The sequence below is a fragment of the Pituophis catenifer genome, unplaced genomic scaffold, assembly GCF_029215685.1.
Source record: "Pituophis catenifer annectens isolate HBS135680 unplaced genomic scaffold, rPitCat1.0.hap2 SCAF_1, whole genome shotgun sequence".
NCBI classification, from domain to species: Eukaryota; Metazoa; Chordata; class Lepidosauria; order Squamata; family Colubridae; genus Pituophis; species Pituophis catenifer.
Window position 1 is genome coordinate 123,236,358 of NW_027256881.1, and position 17,725 is coordinate 123,254,082.

General features: G+C 36.7%; 1 protein-coding gene across 2 annotated transcripts in view; it reads left to right on the plus strand.

Annotated features, from left to right (window-relative positions):
* The window catches only part of KHDRBS2 (KH RNA binding domain containing, signal transduction associated 2), a 387,146-nt gene extending 370,983 nt beyond the window's left edge, over positions 1–16,163 (plus strand). For both annotated transcript variants that reach the window (XM_070954715.1, XM_070954723.1), the window contains 2 exons: positions 5,300–5,358; positions 16,066–16,163. In XM_070954715.1, coding sequence (XP_070810816.1) covers positions 5,300–5,358; positions 16,066–16,163 — 157 coding nt within the window. The remainder of the gene's footprint in view (positions 1–5,299; positions 5,359–16,065) is intronic.
* Positions 16,164–17,725: the final 1,562 nt, after the last annotated feature.

Consider the following 17,725-nt stretch of genomic DNA (forward strand, 5'->3'; position numbering starts at 1 on the left):
CAGAGTTGGAAGGGACCTCGGAGGTCTTCTAGTCCAACCCCCTGCTCAAGCAGGAAACCCTATACCATTTCAGATAAATGGTTGTCTAATCTCTTGTTAAAAACTTCCAGTGATGGAGCACCCACAATTTCTTGGAGGTGAGTCGTTCCACTGATTAATTATTTTCATTGTCAGGAAATTTCTCTTTAGTTCTAATAATAATAAAGTAATAATAGTAATAATAGAACAATTGTCCCTACTTATCATCTTCATAATATCTAAGAACAATTAGCTATGGAGAAGTAAGAGAGACATACTTAAACAATGAAAGTCTGTAGAAATTCTCAGTAATCCAGGTCATGGTTGTCCCAAAGGTGCTTTTCTTGGTCTGCAAGGAATATAAATCCTTCCATTCCCCACTATCCTGTCAGAGCTGAAGAAGCTTTTTGGATGAGAAGTGAAACATCTTCAAAGGAAAAAACAAGAAAGCCCATTTGCCTCCTGAAAAAGCACCTTTAGTTAAACAATGAAAGGAAAAATGGCAGATGGGTGACATGTTTTGTTCTGTGCTTCTTTCCCTATACGTTAGAACAGTGATGCAAGAGTTAGCCCCAATTCTACTAAACACTAAAATAGTGTCAACATCCAGCTTGAGTATCCAAATAAAAATAATTTGGGCTGAAAACAGGGCGTGCAGAGGCCAAAAATGGGGCATGCAGAGGCCAAAAATGGGACATACGGAGGCGGCGCTAGATGGTGACGCCGATGGGCAGCGATGGCGCCGATGGGCAGCGGCAATCCCTGCAGCCTGGAACAGCTGATCGGAGGTATTCCGGGAGGCCGATCCAACCGTCAACCAGCTGCTTGTGCTAAATCGGGCTGTGCTGAAGCTGACCTTGCTGTTTGCTGCAAGGAGGCAAATTGTTGGAGGCAGAGGCCGAAGGGTGGGAGCTGGAGGGTGGGCGGGGTTTCAGCAACATTCACTCTATAAGACACACAGACATTTCCACCCACTTTTTTGAGGGGAGGGAATGCGTCTTATAGTCCGAAAAATACGGTATATCCTTTTTTTAGGTGTGGTGGCCAAAACTTCACCCAATATTCCAGATGCAGTCACACCATTGATTAATATAAAGGAATTATATTGGCATCTTTCTAAAATTCTTTGGACACATGTCCAGAGAAAAGTGCTTAGTAGTGTGCAGAGATACAAACACAGGAGTTGTCCACAATTTATACTGTGAAGTATCTATATGGAATTGAATCAGAACATTACACAGCTCTACTTTATAATTCCAAAGGACTGGTTACGGTTATCCATTGGTGAGTGAAAGATCATTTACACCTGCATTGCTTTGACAGAGCAGAAATCATGGGCTAAGCATACATTTATTCATTGATACACAATGTCCAAACTGCTGTGATAATATGAATTGTTATCATGCTCTTCAAACAGAAATTAACAAGAGACTCCAACATAGCTTTTGTTAAAATGAGACTCCTCAACAAAGGTTAGCCAAGGAGATGATTAGTACTGTCATACAAAATTATTGTGCAAAACTTTTCTTTCGGATGACATATTTTAATAGAAATTTGACATATGGTATATTCATATATATTCTTTATGCTGTTCACATCTTGGATGTGCAATATATGTGAGCCTCAGAAAAAGAGTAAGATGGGGTAAGCAGAATAAATGAATAACAGAGTTAGAAGAGATCTTGGAGGTCTTTTAAGACTGGAAGTTTTTAAGAAGAGATTGGATAACCATTTGTCTGAAATAGTGTGGACTAGAAGGCCTCCAAGATCCCTTCCAACTCTGCTATTCTGTTCTGTTCTGTTCTGCTCTGCTCTGCTCTGCTCTATTCTATTCTATTCTATTCTATTCTATTCTATTCTATTCTATTCTATTCTATTCTATTCTATTCTATTCCATTCCATTCCATTCCATTCCATTCCATTCTATTCTGAAGTCTTCTAACCCTCTGCTTGCCTTCTAGCTCTCTAACCTTCTGCTCAAGCAAGAGACCGTATACCATTTTAAACAAATGACTCTCCAGTCTCCTCTTAAATGCCTCCAGGATTGGAGCAAAAGAAATGAAAGGGGGAACTTTGAGAAAGAAAGAAAAAGAAAAATCTAACCAAATCTAACTTATACCAACTCCACTCATATTGTCTTTCTACGCTTTTCTGTGCTCACAAACCATTTTTGTTCCTGTCATTTCTGTACCCCTAAATGTCATTTAATGGGAAACTCATGTTTTCTTTTGCAGTTGTTCTACATTCTGTCTTATTTCTTTCTTTTATTCCTTTTTCTTTCATACCCATTTTCTCAGTGCCCACGCTTGACAATATCTAAAAGTTGTATTCCATATTCACAACCTCTCATCACCCCTGTGAGTCTCTCAATCTTTTATCATAAATAACAAGTGAATAACAAGTATCAATGAATAGATTTATGCTTAGACCATGTATTTAAAAAAAACTCTTTTTCTAAGTAGATATTCAGTAAACAGTCACCATCCTTACTTTAAAAAAAAAAACTTTTCTAAGTAGATACTGACTTAACATTCACCAATCTTATTTATTCTTGTGTCTCCAAATGACCAGTCATATTTTTGTTGTCTCTTGTCTCATCCTCACCCATCCATTCATGTCACAAAACAAAATAACTTTTGTCCCTAGATCATATTTATTTAAAATGTTTCTCTCTTTTTTTTCTCAAAAACTCATCTTTTGTTCTTTCATTAATACTGTTCACTGGAGCTTAACATGTAACGATCACCAGCTATGTGTTATTCTACCACACATTCCCAACAATCTTGACTCCAATTTATACTTTCTGGAATATATTTATTCCTCTCATTTCTAATTAAACTCATACCTGTAGGAGAAGGGGTGGCAGAACTGGGGACAGAGTCAAAAGAGGAATCAGCCTAGAGTCTCTAAATATCCATAAGCAGACTATGTTCAACTCCTTTTGACACTTATCTAGTGTCAAAATAAAACTAACCGTTAATTGAGTAGATTCCTATGCATAAGCATAAATAATAATAAATGAGTTTAATCAGAACTTCACATGTGATCCTGGTCTTTCATGTCTGACGATACCCTTCAATTTCCTACATATATTCATGAACTCCACTCCACAAGATCAGACCACTTTCATTCATTCTGCTGTATTCTACTTTTAATTTCACAAACAGGCAACATATCTTTTTCTTTCATTCAGTCATTTCATGTGTAATTCAAGCTCTTATAATGTACTATTCTTACATTCCAAGTCACAGTCTTCCATATGACAATTAGAAAGACATGGAAGTCAAGTGTTTTTCTGAAATCAAACAATCCATGTGTATCTTAAAAGTATGAAATAATAAATTCAACTAGAAAGAAAATAACAGATGTCCCTAAGGCATCGTGATTAAGAACCAGAAACTAGGAGACTGTGAATTCTACTTTTGCATTAGATACAAAGTCAACTGTTTGGCCTTAGACCAGTCACTGTCTTGTAGCCCCAGGAAGGAGGCAATGACAAGCTACTACTGAAGAACCTTGCCAAGAAAACTGGAAGGACTAGTCCAAACACTCACCAGGAGACAACATTGACTGGAAGGCATTTAAAAGAATGGAGTTGTCCTATCAATTCCTTTTGCATGTTATTGTTATTAGATTTTTATTCTGCCTTTTTCAATATCTGGGCATCTCAAGGTAGCAACCATACCTAATTCTCCTGCCTCCTATTTTCCCCACAACAACCACCTTGTGAGGTATATTGTGCTGAGAACGAACGACTAGCCCAAAGTCACACAGCTGGTTTCATTGCCTAAGGAAGGCCTAGAACTCATTGTCACCTGGTTGACAATGGCCATCACCTTCACTGCTACTCTGATATTGCTACATTTTTCTCACATGCATTAATATAACTTGAAGGTAGTTTAAATCCATGTTGGGATTTGAATCCATGTTGGAGCCATGGATTTTCAATCAGGTTAATGATGTGGACCACTAGTTTCTAAATAATTCTAAATCTAATCTAAAACAGAGTCACCCTTTTAAGCCATTTATTGAACTTGAGTTAACCTATTATCAACTACATTATGATTTCTTAGTGTTTCTATAAAGAAATTGCTATGAGTAATTATGAGATGTTACATGTTATGAGTTATTGAGTTGTACTATCTTGCTGAGGTGTTAGTCAGACTGTTATTTTTTTCAGAACACAAAACATTTGCAGTATATATGTATGGACAACAATGTCTGTTTTCCCAATCAAAGCAAAGAATAGCAATAAGACTCTGAATACCATACAATTACAATTGTAGCACTTTATTTTGATTGTAATTACTCAATAAATAACAGTGATTCAGGAAGATTCACGTACAAATAAAGCCAGATAGATTGGGCATTTGTTTCAGAAAACAAAACACAATTTAATGTAATGAACATTAAACTTTGCTTATTATAGTTTGTGTTACTAACACGAGCTTGTGTAAAAGGCCGGCCTTGCAAACTCATGAATACCAGCAGAAAGGAAGAATGACAGGGCATATTTCTCTTACTGGACAGAAGGGATCCTACTGTGAAAACTGTTTTTTCCTGCTATTTTTGATTCCCTTTAGTGATGCATACAACCTTTCCAACATTATTAAAATGTAAGATTTGTGTCCCCAAATTGTCCTTTGTGCTACTAACATATTTGCCATGTCGTGGTGCTCAGATTTCTTCTGCAGTTTTTATTGGGAAAAATTTATTAGAAAGGATGATGATGGCAATGAATTTTAAATCCTTCCAGTCCTTTACAGCTTGAAATCTAATGTGACTTTTTCCCATGGCACCTGAAAAATCACTTGTAGCATGCAAATGTCGCAAGATCCTCAAGGTCACATTTTACACCAGAAAGATGCACACCTCTAGATATTGTAACTGAGTCGTTCAAATCTGTAATTGACGTTTTTAGTTCAGGTTAACTGAGAAGGCCAAAAAAAAAAACTGATTACATAAATAATGTCCTGGAAAACTGGCGGTGAAGATACAAAATGAGTACTCCACATGTTTCCCTTGAAAGCACCATTGCTATAAGATTTGTTTTTATCTAAGAGACAAAGCGGTCCAATGGAACAGGCTGTGTTTTGTGTTCACTTATTTTTTAAATTCGGTTTTCTCTCTCAGATAACATACCATCGTACATACCATTCACCGTTGTAGCTTTTATAAAAGGCGTAAGAGAGAAAAATAACAAGTTTAGTTAATGTTTTGTTTCAATTGAGCCATTTTCCCTTTGCAATAACTTTTTACTCGCTGTCTAAATCTATTGCAGTCTGCCTGAATATTATGACTATGGTCATGGAACAAGTGAAGATGCCTATGACAGCTACGGTAAGGCTTGATCTATTTTTGGTAAATGTGTGAAATCAGAAAAGCAATCATTCAGTGACAACCCAAAATTACTCGTACGTTCTCTCTTCCTGCTTTCCCAGAGGGCAGGCTAAGCTGATTTATGTCATTCTGAAGTAAAATGTAACTTGTGGAATTGAGGTCACAAAACCAAACAAATCCGTTTTGATCAGAGGTTTGCAATGACGTTAATCACAGGGGTAGGGTCAGTTTTCAAAAGTGATGGTGAAAATGCCATTTAATGTGCAAATCTATTGCATGGTGACAAGCATCAGATTTAGTGATGTTACTGATATAACAGCAACTTTATATATACCTGGTTATCTCATATTCCTGTTCTCCATGGGAAGCAAGATTTCATGGGCTAGGAGGCTACAGCAATTATTTTCTGTTGTTGCACTGGTTACCATGTAAATATGGACTACTTTCCATTTGAGCAAGAGCTTGCTTTAGCTATACACTTCAGAGAAATTGGCCCACTGGTTTCCCAATGCTACAAAACTATTCACTCTTTAGAATTGATAAGAGTCAGAGAGAGGTTCAATCCAGTTGAAGTTAAATATTTTAAATTCAATTGGTTTCATTAAAAAAGATTTAAGCATGTGCTTAATTCTTCCTTTGAACCATCACTTCAAGATAGTCTAAAGCAGGGGTGTCAAACTCACACCGTTCGTATCGCAACTTTTTTCCCGTTCGCTAAACCGGCCGTAGGCGTGGCCAGCACATGACGCATCTGGCCCACGGGTCGCGAGTTTGACAGCCCTAGTCTAAAGCAATTCCAACATTGTCACTTTTTCCTTTCCTCCCGCAGCAAAGCTCTGCTTTCGTAGTAGTAGAAATTATCAAGGTTTCTACCTACATTCTTAGGAGTAGTTTTCTGAGGTGATTTCATCTCCTCTGAGCTTGAGATTTTTCTCCAGTCTCAGCAGGGGAGATGTATGGTTACTCCTGCTTTCCCAAGTATGATAGGATTATTGCAACTTTAAAGTTCTTAACTTTGAATAGTTTGTGTCTTTCTGAGTTTGGGAAAAAAAATGCATGCAACATATTGCCAGTGAAAATGCATTTTTATCTAGATAATATTTGACCTCAAAATATTTCCTATGCTTTAGAAGCCGTAAATTACTTTAATTTTAGCTAACACTTCATCACTATGTAATAATATTTTGTCCATGGAATTTTTGTTAAGGAGCAAGGGGGAATACTTTTTGTTTTGTTCTATTGGAACAAAGAATCTTCTTAAAATATTGCAAGTGAGTCCACAAAAGCAGGTGAATAAACCACCTGTAAAAAATAAACACAACAAGGCAAATGATGCTCAAATATTCCTGTAGGTTGACAGTTTCAAAAATAATTACGTTTCTTGGAGTGTTGAGCAAATATGTGTCCTATGTAAAGTTTTATTTCTTTCACACTTAACTTAAAATCATGATTTCCTAATAGATCAATGTTAACAATGATACCGGCAAATGGAAAATGGCATTTCTTCCACATGTAATGTCAAAAGAATCTGTAAAGCCACAAGACAATGACAATGAACTATAGTTGAACTCCTGAGTCCACTGGGCATTGTATTTTCTTTCATGAATTCTTTCCACTTTCCGTTTCTTGAAATGCCCTCTGTCTAATTTGGTTCAGTTTATCCTCCTGTCCTTGTCTTCCTTTCCTTTATATACAACTGAGGTCTGTTTCAGTAACTAAATAGATGTGGTGGTGTGCAATCTGTGGCTAGTCAGGTATGCAATCCCAACAACTGTGAATAAAGATGTTTTGATTTTGCAATGTTCTTAATTTTGCATCTGGCTGCACCTAGGAAGAGGGCCTTTTCTGCTCTTTAGACCCCTCTTTGGAATCTCTCTCCCTGTCCCAAAAAAATCAGACTTGCCCTGACATTGCTGGATCTTCACCAAGCCTTGAAAACTTGTTTCCACCATCAGCGCACCCTGGTAGTGTGGATGATGAGTCCATTCCTTGAATATGTTAAGAGTAGGATGTTGTGATTGTTTTCAGCTGCCAGTTTATGTTATGTTTGTAATTTTTGGTTTTGTTTTACTCTTTTCTTTTTAAAAAAATTATTAGCCACCAGAATCATGTATATGAGATGATTAGCCATATCAATGTATTAAATAAATAAATTAATTTATTTATTTATCCCCTTTCCCCCAAAGCTGTTTTGTGTGATACCTCAGATATTTTTGCATTAGTAGGATCAATAATAACTGAGAAATAGCAATATAGCTTTGTCTGTGCTCAAGCCCCAGAAATATACTGAACCCCTTGATCAATCAGTAATTTCACATGATACACATTTGAGCTGCCTTGTCCAATAATGTCTAAGATATGTTGTTCCCTTTTCTGTATTTCTTTATAGTTGTACAGCATTCAGAATTTGAACCTGTTCCATGTCTACAATTAGCTTTACAGCAAATATCAGCAGCACTTGCAAAGCTAGCAGGAGATACACATGTCCTAAATACTTATCTTTGTTAGGCTCTTTTTTATCTGTATCTAAATATGAAAGGAATCTTCAAAAGAGCTATATCATCTTGTGCTTGTGATATCCCATATATCTGTCCTGGGCTGTGAGAGTAACCTTGAGGAACAGAAGGAAGAGTCTCAGACAAGACAAGAGAAATCTGATAAGAGAAATCTGAGTCAAAGCAAAACTGTTACCTGAAAGAAAATTTCAAACCTGAGTGTTGCTAATTCTGGTTAGGATGAAGGCAGGCGGGAGGGAGGCACATTCAGTCTCACAAGATTCTTGAACTGTAACCCTGTAATAAAAATAGTTTTAGCATTCATCACTTTGGTATCCAAGTCTGGTAAATCTAGAAGGCTGACCTCTGCTTATTTAAAAAAAAAAACATAGATTCAGTATGGTAACCTAGCTTTTCTTTTAGATAGTTGCTTCTCAACCAGTTCTTCACAATAGGTTAATATTTCTTGTCCCGATATCATTCCTTATGCCACTCAATAATGATGATTATTTAAGCCAAAAAAAAAAAGGAAAGGGGGATTCAAATCAATAAATTTAAGTCAGCTGCCTAACATACACTATTAGATATATTTTCTGCTAGATCCTCAAGGGCTGATATACCAAGAATGTTCACTATTCCTAAATTTGCAAGTAGTAATCGCATGCAGCTTTTAGTGAAAAAGACAGCATTAGTCTCAACTTTTAAAAATGTCCCATGGAACTGCCCATCCTTTCATCCTTAGTTTCTCTCATTCTTTCTTCAGTTTCTCTTAATCAGCATTTTTCTCTTCCGGTGGGTTCTCTTGCTTTTCGTAAAGATCAAGATCTGTTTTTCAAAAATATAACTCTAATTTATGAAATACTTCAGTAAATCCCCTTTAACAAAGAATTTTAGATTGTAAGAGCATGAGAAATTTCTCCCAAGAATCATCTACTTCTAAAGATAGGAGTCTACCATTGTCCAGAGTTAATAGAACTTGGAAGATTCTAGATGATAGGCTTTATTTTTTCCAGTCCTGGAAACAGTATTTACAGTTGGGGGAGGGAGGGAGGAGGAGGAAGAGGAGGAATTGTCACCAGACTGTCAACTTACTAGTGGCTCTGCCAGCATGCATCACTCTTACTGGATCTGAAACCATCATTTAAGAAGGTACAGTTGTTTATACACACATCCTCCAGGAAATGCCTTGGATTCAATGAGCTCTTGGGTCAGGAGAACTCTAGGAAAGTTTTACAATTTGCTGGACCCGAATTCTGCAAGAACTTTCTTGCTTTTCCAATGGCTTTTCCTTTCCATTGTTTCTTTTTGGAGGACTGCTTAAAATAAATGCAGCTTTGTCCTTGTTTTGGTTTATGGTCTTCATACAACACAACCGATCAGATGAAAGCAGTTTAACAAATGAATAGAATTAAAAACTACCCTCTTCTGCTTCACTGTTAATAGAGTGACAGTATTTGCATAACACGCTTACCCCATTAAACATGTGTTGTGAATTTAGCCACTGTGTATGGAGTTTGCTCGGTTTTGCTTTTGATCTTCCAGGTATTTATGAAAGTGACAAATTGATGTTTAATTGCTCTCAATACAAATGAGAAAATGATACAAAGTGTGTGCTCTATATTGAATAGCCATCATTTTCACAATATCCAAGAAAATTCAGATACATGGAATAAGAACAAAACTACCAGAATCCTTTTTGCCACATTTTATATCCCAATCATATAGCTATGACTAAACCCATAGTTCTCAAAATATGCAAGAAAATTCAGTCATTCATAATGTTACCCCTGCAAATATCCTTAAAGCAGAATACAAGTGGTATATAACCTCCCTCCGCCTTTTTATCTTTGTGTCACAGCAATTTGGAAGGAGAAGTAGCTAAATCTTTATTACAATCTTTGACCAATTTATCCACATATATGTGAAATACACACAGTCCATTAAAATGACAATTAAAGTAAGTTCTATAAGTTAAAGAGGAGGAAAGGAAGAGAGAAAGAAAGGAAAGAAGAAACGTATTGAAGAAATGCAATTGTGTTGGACAATGTTTGTTGCCTCAGTCTTGTAGCAGTGAGGCAGATTTTGGCAACATAGTAAATGATAGAGTTTTTATAGTCTGCTAAAGATAGAAGACACTGACATAGGGGAAAACACTACTATATAGTAAACCCACTCCCTTCTAGCACTGATGATGTTAGTTTGATAATGAAATGTCTGCAAAAAACCTACTAAACTGAAAGAGCATCAAGAACCCCAAAGTTCAATCCTGAGCTACAGATATTCTCTTCTATAACATACCATTGATCATCTCTCCCTAGGAATTCCTTTAAAAAGGGCTGGATCAATGCCTCACTCAGGTTCAGGTAGAAATGACAGGACAACAGGACATGCTAAACATCATCTATAGCATGGGGGTTACAGGAGCAAAGTCATTTGGGCAGGCAATACGGCCACTGAAAAGATACCCTATCCCAGACTCCAGGTTTTGAGTTAGGAAGAGCATAGGGAATAGCCTTGGCTTCACACCAAGGACCACACTCTTTGGAAGTGAAATAGAACATGAGAAAAATACATTATTTTGGCAATCAAAGCGAGTCACAATCTGCAGACTTCAGCTTGTCAAGCAACCTTTATTTGGTGTCTCTGCTCCTCCTAATTAATATCTTAAAATATTAAAGTCCTTTTTATAAAAGACTAATTTAAAAAGCAACATGTGGCATTTCCATCTGGCTACCAATCCATGGACCTAGAACAGATATATGTCTATTATTATATTATTGCATGATATCTATATGGTCTTTCAATATCCAGTACATGTAGGAAGTTTCCCCAGAGCCTAGCAAAGATGATGGAGAAGAGCCAGTGTAAATTTTAAGTAACATGGCTGAAGTCAGAATTGATAACTATCAAACAAACCAAGGAGGCTAGCAGCCAACAATAATGGCAATTGACTTCCTACTCCCCATTTTATTATTTTATTTCATGAATTTGTATGGCCGCCCACTCACTTTCAGTGACTCTACGTGGCTCACAAATAATAAAAAAACCAGTATACAAAGAGTAAAAACAATAACCTCCCACTCACCTTGGTGACAACAAGCAATCAAATGAGCCACTTGATGGGCTCCAGGTCTGTTGACAAAACCAGGCCTTCAGGGTCTTGCAAAAAAGTGTCCAAGTGGAGTCCAGTCTAATCTCCACAGGGATGATGTTCCAAAGGGAGGGAGCTACCATGGAGAAGGTCCTTCTTCTGGGTCCCACCAGATGTACCTCCTTAAGAGAGAGGACTCTTAACAGTGGATTGCTGTATTGATTCACTGAAAACACAAAATGCTGGAAATATCCACATTAATAAAGGGTTTCTGCTCATGCATTTATTTTTTATTAACTTTTTATTAAACTTATAGACATGATAAGGTTTGTGTTTGTTTATTTTTTCTTTTTCCTCCTTTTGCATGCACCTTGATTGTATCACATCTCTTCCAAATCTTTTGCACCATTCTTTCAATTCAAGACAGAGAGGACCCTTCCATACAAACTCTAGCCTTGTTGCATGGCAGCTGCCAAGCGTCCCTACTCCAGAGCAACATCTTCCCATGTCATACCGCTACCTCTTCTATCTGGCAACCCATCCTCTCTTTCATTCACCCTTAATTCTGGCATCTTTTTCTGGGGAGGAAAAATGGCTTTAAGGCACCAATAGGAAGCTGCACTTTCAGACAAGATCATCTTTACTGAATTTCTTTTGTCTTGGGTACTAACCTGATAGTTAATCATGGATACTTTGCATACCTCAAGCCACAATAAGATGGCATCACCCCACCCCTTTGTTCAAGGATTTCTGATTGAGATTGACCAAGATGGAGTTTTGCAGATAGCATTCTACTAGCCTAAAATGTTATACGCAGAATGGAGTTGTGAATGGGCTGCTAACACCATATAGGACAGATAAATAATATTGCTTAAAGGGAAAATGGGCAGCAATTCTGACAGGAATGAGGAATTTACAACCTTCCAAATGTTAAAAAGTCACAACGTCCAGAATAACATCTGTCTAATGTGGACTATATTTCTGTTTGTAGTCATTAAGCAAATCTCACACACAGTCATTAAATGTGATGTTCTATGACCTTGAGTTGTGACTTCCTACTGGCTTCCCCATTGATGTTATTTATTGGAAGGTGGCAGTGATGGTCACAATTGGAAATCCTGTGGTTGTGGGATGCAGTGACCCTTATAATGGTGTGCCAGTTACCAAATTGGTGTGCCAGTGCCCAAATTGTGATCATATGACTACAGGCACACGGCAGCAGCCTCGACTTTGAGGACCAGTAGCAAATCTCCTCATTCAGGACCGTTGTAACTTTGAACAGTTGCTGAACAAGTAATCACTAAGTGAGGTCAACCTGTAGTTCCTTTCATCTGTACTCCAAAGCACCTGAAGGCAGAACAAGAAGCAATGGATAGAAACTTATCAAGGAGAGACCCAACCTAGAACTAAGGAGAACTTTCCTGACAGAACAATTAATCAGTGGAATTAATCCACTATCAGAAGTTGTGGGTGCTCCATCACTGGAAGTTCTTAAGAAGAGATTGGACAACTATTTGTCCAGAATTGTATAGGGTCTCCTGCTTGAGCAGGGGGTTGGACTAGAAGACCTCCAAGGTCCCTTCCAAATATGTTATTCTCTTATTCATCTGTCCTGAATCTTTGACAGATTCACATTAGGGTCCTGTTGTATTTCTCTTAACCAATATTGCTCCGAAGTTAAAATCCTTCCTGTAGAGGAATTGGTCCAATCCCTTATTAAATTGGTTGCCATTTTCTTCACTTTTTAAAGTTCTATAAAGAAATGTAGTAAGAAAAGTAATTGCACGAAGGGGGAGAAGCACATAGATTGAATTTCTGTCTGTTATGCAGCTCTTAATGCCTGTGTCTTTTCCTTTCTCTCCAAAATTACCCCAACATTGAGGAATAGAGCACATTATGCTTTCATCCTCCTACAACAGAACTTGTCATCTTTCACATCCTGTCTGTAACTCTGGGCATATGACAAGTCTAATCTTCAGCATTTGGAATCAGAAGAAGGGGGAGGAATGAATGTTCAGGTCAAACAGATCCCAAGCAATGCTAGAAAAAATAATTTATTCACAATAACACTTCAACATGCCGCACACATTTCAAGTTCTGCATAGGAAGTTCTTCAAAAGAAGCAACTCCTACTCCGCCAAATGTCTTCCTGTCATATCTTTTCTGTGACAAAGAAAGTTGTGATCTCCTTTGAAAGAACAATTGCCTGAAGAAAAGAAACTTTCTGTGAAGGGAAATAAGGATATGCGGAGAGATTAATTCCAATCCAATTTAGGGTTCTCTTTGCAAGGCAGAACTCTATCCTGGCAGATTTGTGTCTGGATTTTTAATTAACTATCCAGACATAAATTGACTGATGCATTTAGTTTTTCTTCGTTTTGAGAATGGATAAAGCTGCTAGATTCTTGGTTGTTGCTCTTTTACAGCAAAATTATAGTCCACCTCACAACAATGTAGGGCTCTTTGCAGCTGCTTTTACTTCCTTGCAAGTCCCATGGTCTGTCCAAGAAGTGCTAAAAAGTCAGAGGCATCCATAGCTAACCATGATGAGACTCCCAAATGATAAAAGAGGCACCATGATGTCACAACATCAGTTCTACCCTTCCATAGATGTGTTGCAAGGTCATCCCTTCTGTGGAAGTCTTGGATGCTTCTGTGAATGATGCAGTTTGGCTATTGGAAAAATAGCAAATGTGGCCATCCTCTACCTTTTCAAAAGTGTAACTGCTTTAGTTGCAACACCAAATTCTGGTTGTAAAAATTGAGAGTGTTTGGTCGAGTGGTTATGATGCTGGCCTAAAAGCAAGGAGAAAGTTCTAGCATGAAAGCCAGCTGGGTGAATTTGGGCGAGCCACTCTCTCGACCCAACTTTACCTCTCAAGGGGTGTTTGTTGTTGTGAGGCAGGGGGATAGAAAGAGGAAAAAGTATTAGGAATGTTTGCCACCTTGAGTGATTTATAAAAATAATAAAGGCAGGATAAAAATTTAATAAATAAATAAACACCCTGATATAAGTAGGACAGATTTTGATTAGGAAGCTAAAACTGTAAATGATGCACAAACTAGGAAGCAAGTGGGGTCAAGATATCAATTAGACAACAATGTATATTTGGAGTATATTTCAAGATACTTAGAATTCTAGCTTCAAATGCAAAGCTTAGGAATGGGATGGAGGAAAGGGAAGAAAAACAATCACAAATCCTTTCAGTAGCTAAAAACTGGCCTCTAGAAAAACTCAGCTAAGCCTACCAAGTAATATTCTTAATGTTTTTTAATCAACAGAACTAGCATATAGGTAATTAAGATTGCAGTCCCTTGCATTTACCTGCCAGAAAATCTTACTTTATTCACGCGAGTTACTTCTGTATATAAAATTACACTGTAAATTCTATAAATAGCAATAGTCATTCAAGCATAGTACTAAGTATGTCTAATCAGAAGCACATCCTATTACATTCAGTCATAACTAGGCAAGGAATAGCATATATAGACCAAAGAATCTGACAGAGATGATGGATTGCAGATTTTTCTCAACAAACAAATGACCATTAATATAAGCCTTGCTTTCCTGTGCAGTTTCTAAAACACTTTATTTTAAATTGTTTTAATTGTATATGTGGATGTTGTAAGCCACCAAGAATTTTTTGGAATGAGAGGCCATAGTAAATTAAGATAAAAATAACAATAATGATGATGATGATAGTATTTTTAAGGAGCTGTTTTTAAAATATAAGAAAATTAGATGTCCATGCTCCAGTTCTTTTTAATAAAATTATTTAAGAGTGAAAAGTTATGCTAATATTTTGCATGCAATATCACAGAACATTGTTATTGTCTGTTGAGAAATTACTTTCAAAATAAATTAATATTTCAGATTATTATGTTTAATTGGATATAGTTTATCTAAACACTATCTTTTTTATGCAGAGCCATAAATTAGGTCTGTACTGCCCCCTATTAATGTATTTAATGTATTTCTAGGATGAAATTAGTTGTTATTTTGCTCCTCACAGTGATTTAACAATGTTACGCGAGTGTAGAAGAGGCATATTTATTGAGCCAATACTGCCTGGAAATTATTCAGCTACAGTATTCATACAGATAGTCCTCAACTTACAACCACAATTGAGTCCAAAATTTCCAATGCTAAGCAAAACAGTTGTTAAGTGAGTTTTGCCCCCATTTTATGATCTTTCTTGCCACAGTTGTTAAGTGAACCGCTGCAGTTCTTAAATTAGTCACATGGTTGTTAAATGAATCTGGCTTCCCCATTGACTTTGCTTGTCAGAAAGTCACAAAAAGTGATCACATGACCCCAGGACACTGCTACCATTGTAAATATGTGCCAGTTGCCAACCATCCAAATTATGATCATGTGACCAATGGGATGCTACAATGGATGTAAATGTAACAAACAGTCATGAATCACCTTTTTCAGTGCCGTTGTAACTTCAAACAGTCCCTAAACAAATGGTTGTAAATTGTTGATTACCTGTATCTGATAAGATAGAGAAAAGTGGGTGCTAATAAAATCACAATAATGATAGCAACATCACTAAGAGCTAATGCAGAGAACCAGTCTATTGTCATTGTAATAACCTATAGCTCTCTCCCTCCCTCCCTCCCTCCCCCTCCCTCTCTTTGTATTAATACTTTTGTGTGTACACAGAATTATCTGCTTGTATTAGAAAGACCATTGTAATAATATCTAAGTTTCCTATCATTTCCACTGTTCTTTTTAAGTTAAATGAGAAAACATATAATCATTCATCTTTCAGTTCCCCCCTTCTGACTCAATTCCTGATCCAGTTATTCAGACCATATTAGAAACTCAGGCATGAAATAAGTTTGCAACAGGCAAAAATTGAAGAGTGTTGTTTTTTTCCCCCAAGGTTGATAGTTTGGCTAAAACATTGCTTGTTTACATGTGCTGGAAACTGGAAGAAAGAGAGTTTTTGGTCTTGACCGAGAGCTTTCTTTCGTTAGCAGTTGGATCTTAGACAGTACTGCTGGCTTCATATTCTAAATACTCGATGCATCATTAGCTGGATAGCTTGATCAGAGCCTCATATCCATGTCTACTAAAATAAAGCAACTTCTTCTTTATTTTGTCTGTTTTAGCTCAAGAAGAATGGACCATAAGTCGTCCCAGCCTAAAAGCTCCAACTCCCAGGTCAACCAGAGGGAGTTACAGGGAACACCCCTATGGTAGATATTGAAAGATATTCTCCACATCTGTGACCTCAACTTAAAGACAATTAAGAACCCGTGGTCTCCACGTAAATGGCAACAAGACAAGTAATAGCCCATTTTTTTTTCTATCCTAGGAATTACTGCTTATGATTACCTGTATACCTGTTATGTTTCCAGAATGGAGTGAAACTGGCATTAGTATTATTTTTAGGACATGGACTTTAAAAGACTGTTGGCAGTTGTTGACTAAACCTTTCAGCAAGATGATGTTGTCTTGGTTGTTCCTCCTCACTGTTGTGTGTAATTTTAAAGCAAAACAGGAAAAACAAAACAAAAAAAAAGAAGCATGAAGCTGCATCTCTTACGCCCTTTCCCCACACTAAGGTTGAGTTTTTATTTAGGGTTGCTAAAAAAAAAATGTAATATGACCTTTTTTTGAACCAGATGATAATCGAGATGTAGATAAGCTGTTTTAACCTGTCTTTTAATATATGTTAGTTAGATTTAAAATGCTTAATATTAAGTTTGTAAATTTCATTTTAAATGCTGTTTTAACGGGGTTGACAACAAGCTGCTACTGTATGGATGTAGCTAACTGAATTTGTCCAGTGTTTTAATCTGTATTTGTTTTGTTTTTTATTATTTTTTTTAAATCACATAAAGTTCCATGTGTAAGCTTCTCTAAATAGGAAACATAATTTTGTCAAATATGTTTGCCATAACTTGTCAATAAAGCTGAAAACTTTTGTAACAAACTAAATTTGGAATTACGTGTGTTTAGCTTTAAATGCCTGCTTGATTTCTTCTTCAAGAGATGCCTAAATATGTTTTTGATATAAACCCTTTCTTTTACAAAAACAAAATCTCTATATAAATGAACCCAAGTTTGTTTTAAGACGATGTGCAAGACTTTAAAAAATTGTATTAATAGCTTATGGTTGTTAAATAATTTAAAAGCTAACCAACTAAACTGTGACATGGCTCATGACTAGAAGACACTAATGTATATAACATGTTAATGGGGAAAAAAGTCGTGGCTTTAGAAGAATAAATGGATTTTTAAACTCTCCTCTTAAGTTTGATCTTGCTAAACACACGCTCTGATTGATTCGTTTGTATTAGCCTGTCTCTCGTGAGAATGTAATGGAGTTTAAAGAGGTAAGATTATTGCTTACCAGTGTTAGACTGTCTAAATGCTAGATCTTCAACCGCTGAGTTTCCCCATACATTAAATATCCCATTCAACATGTAAGCATTGCATAGACTCACCTTCTTGTTTTCACTCTGAGGAGTGTGTCGGCTGCATTTGCGGAGTTCTCTAATAACTTGTCTTGACAGTCCAATCATCAGTGTCACTGCCCAGTTGTTGCTATTCAACTTCAAAAACTCTATTTGTAATTTTCAGTGCTAATTATCACCTCCCTTGAAGGCAGTTTATAGAGGGCTGTTATTTCTTTTGAGAATATCAGACTTGATGGCTGATGATTATTAACGAAATATGTCGCAGGACTCAAAGGATGACTAAACGTTAAACAGGTAACAATAATAGTAACTGTAATTTTGAGTATGCAACAGCAATGTTAAATAT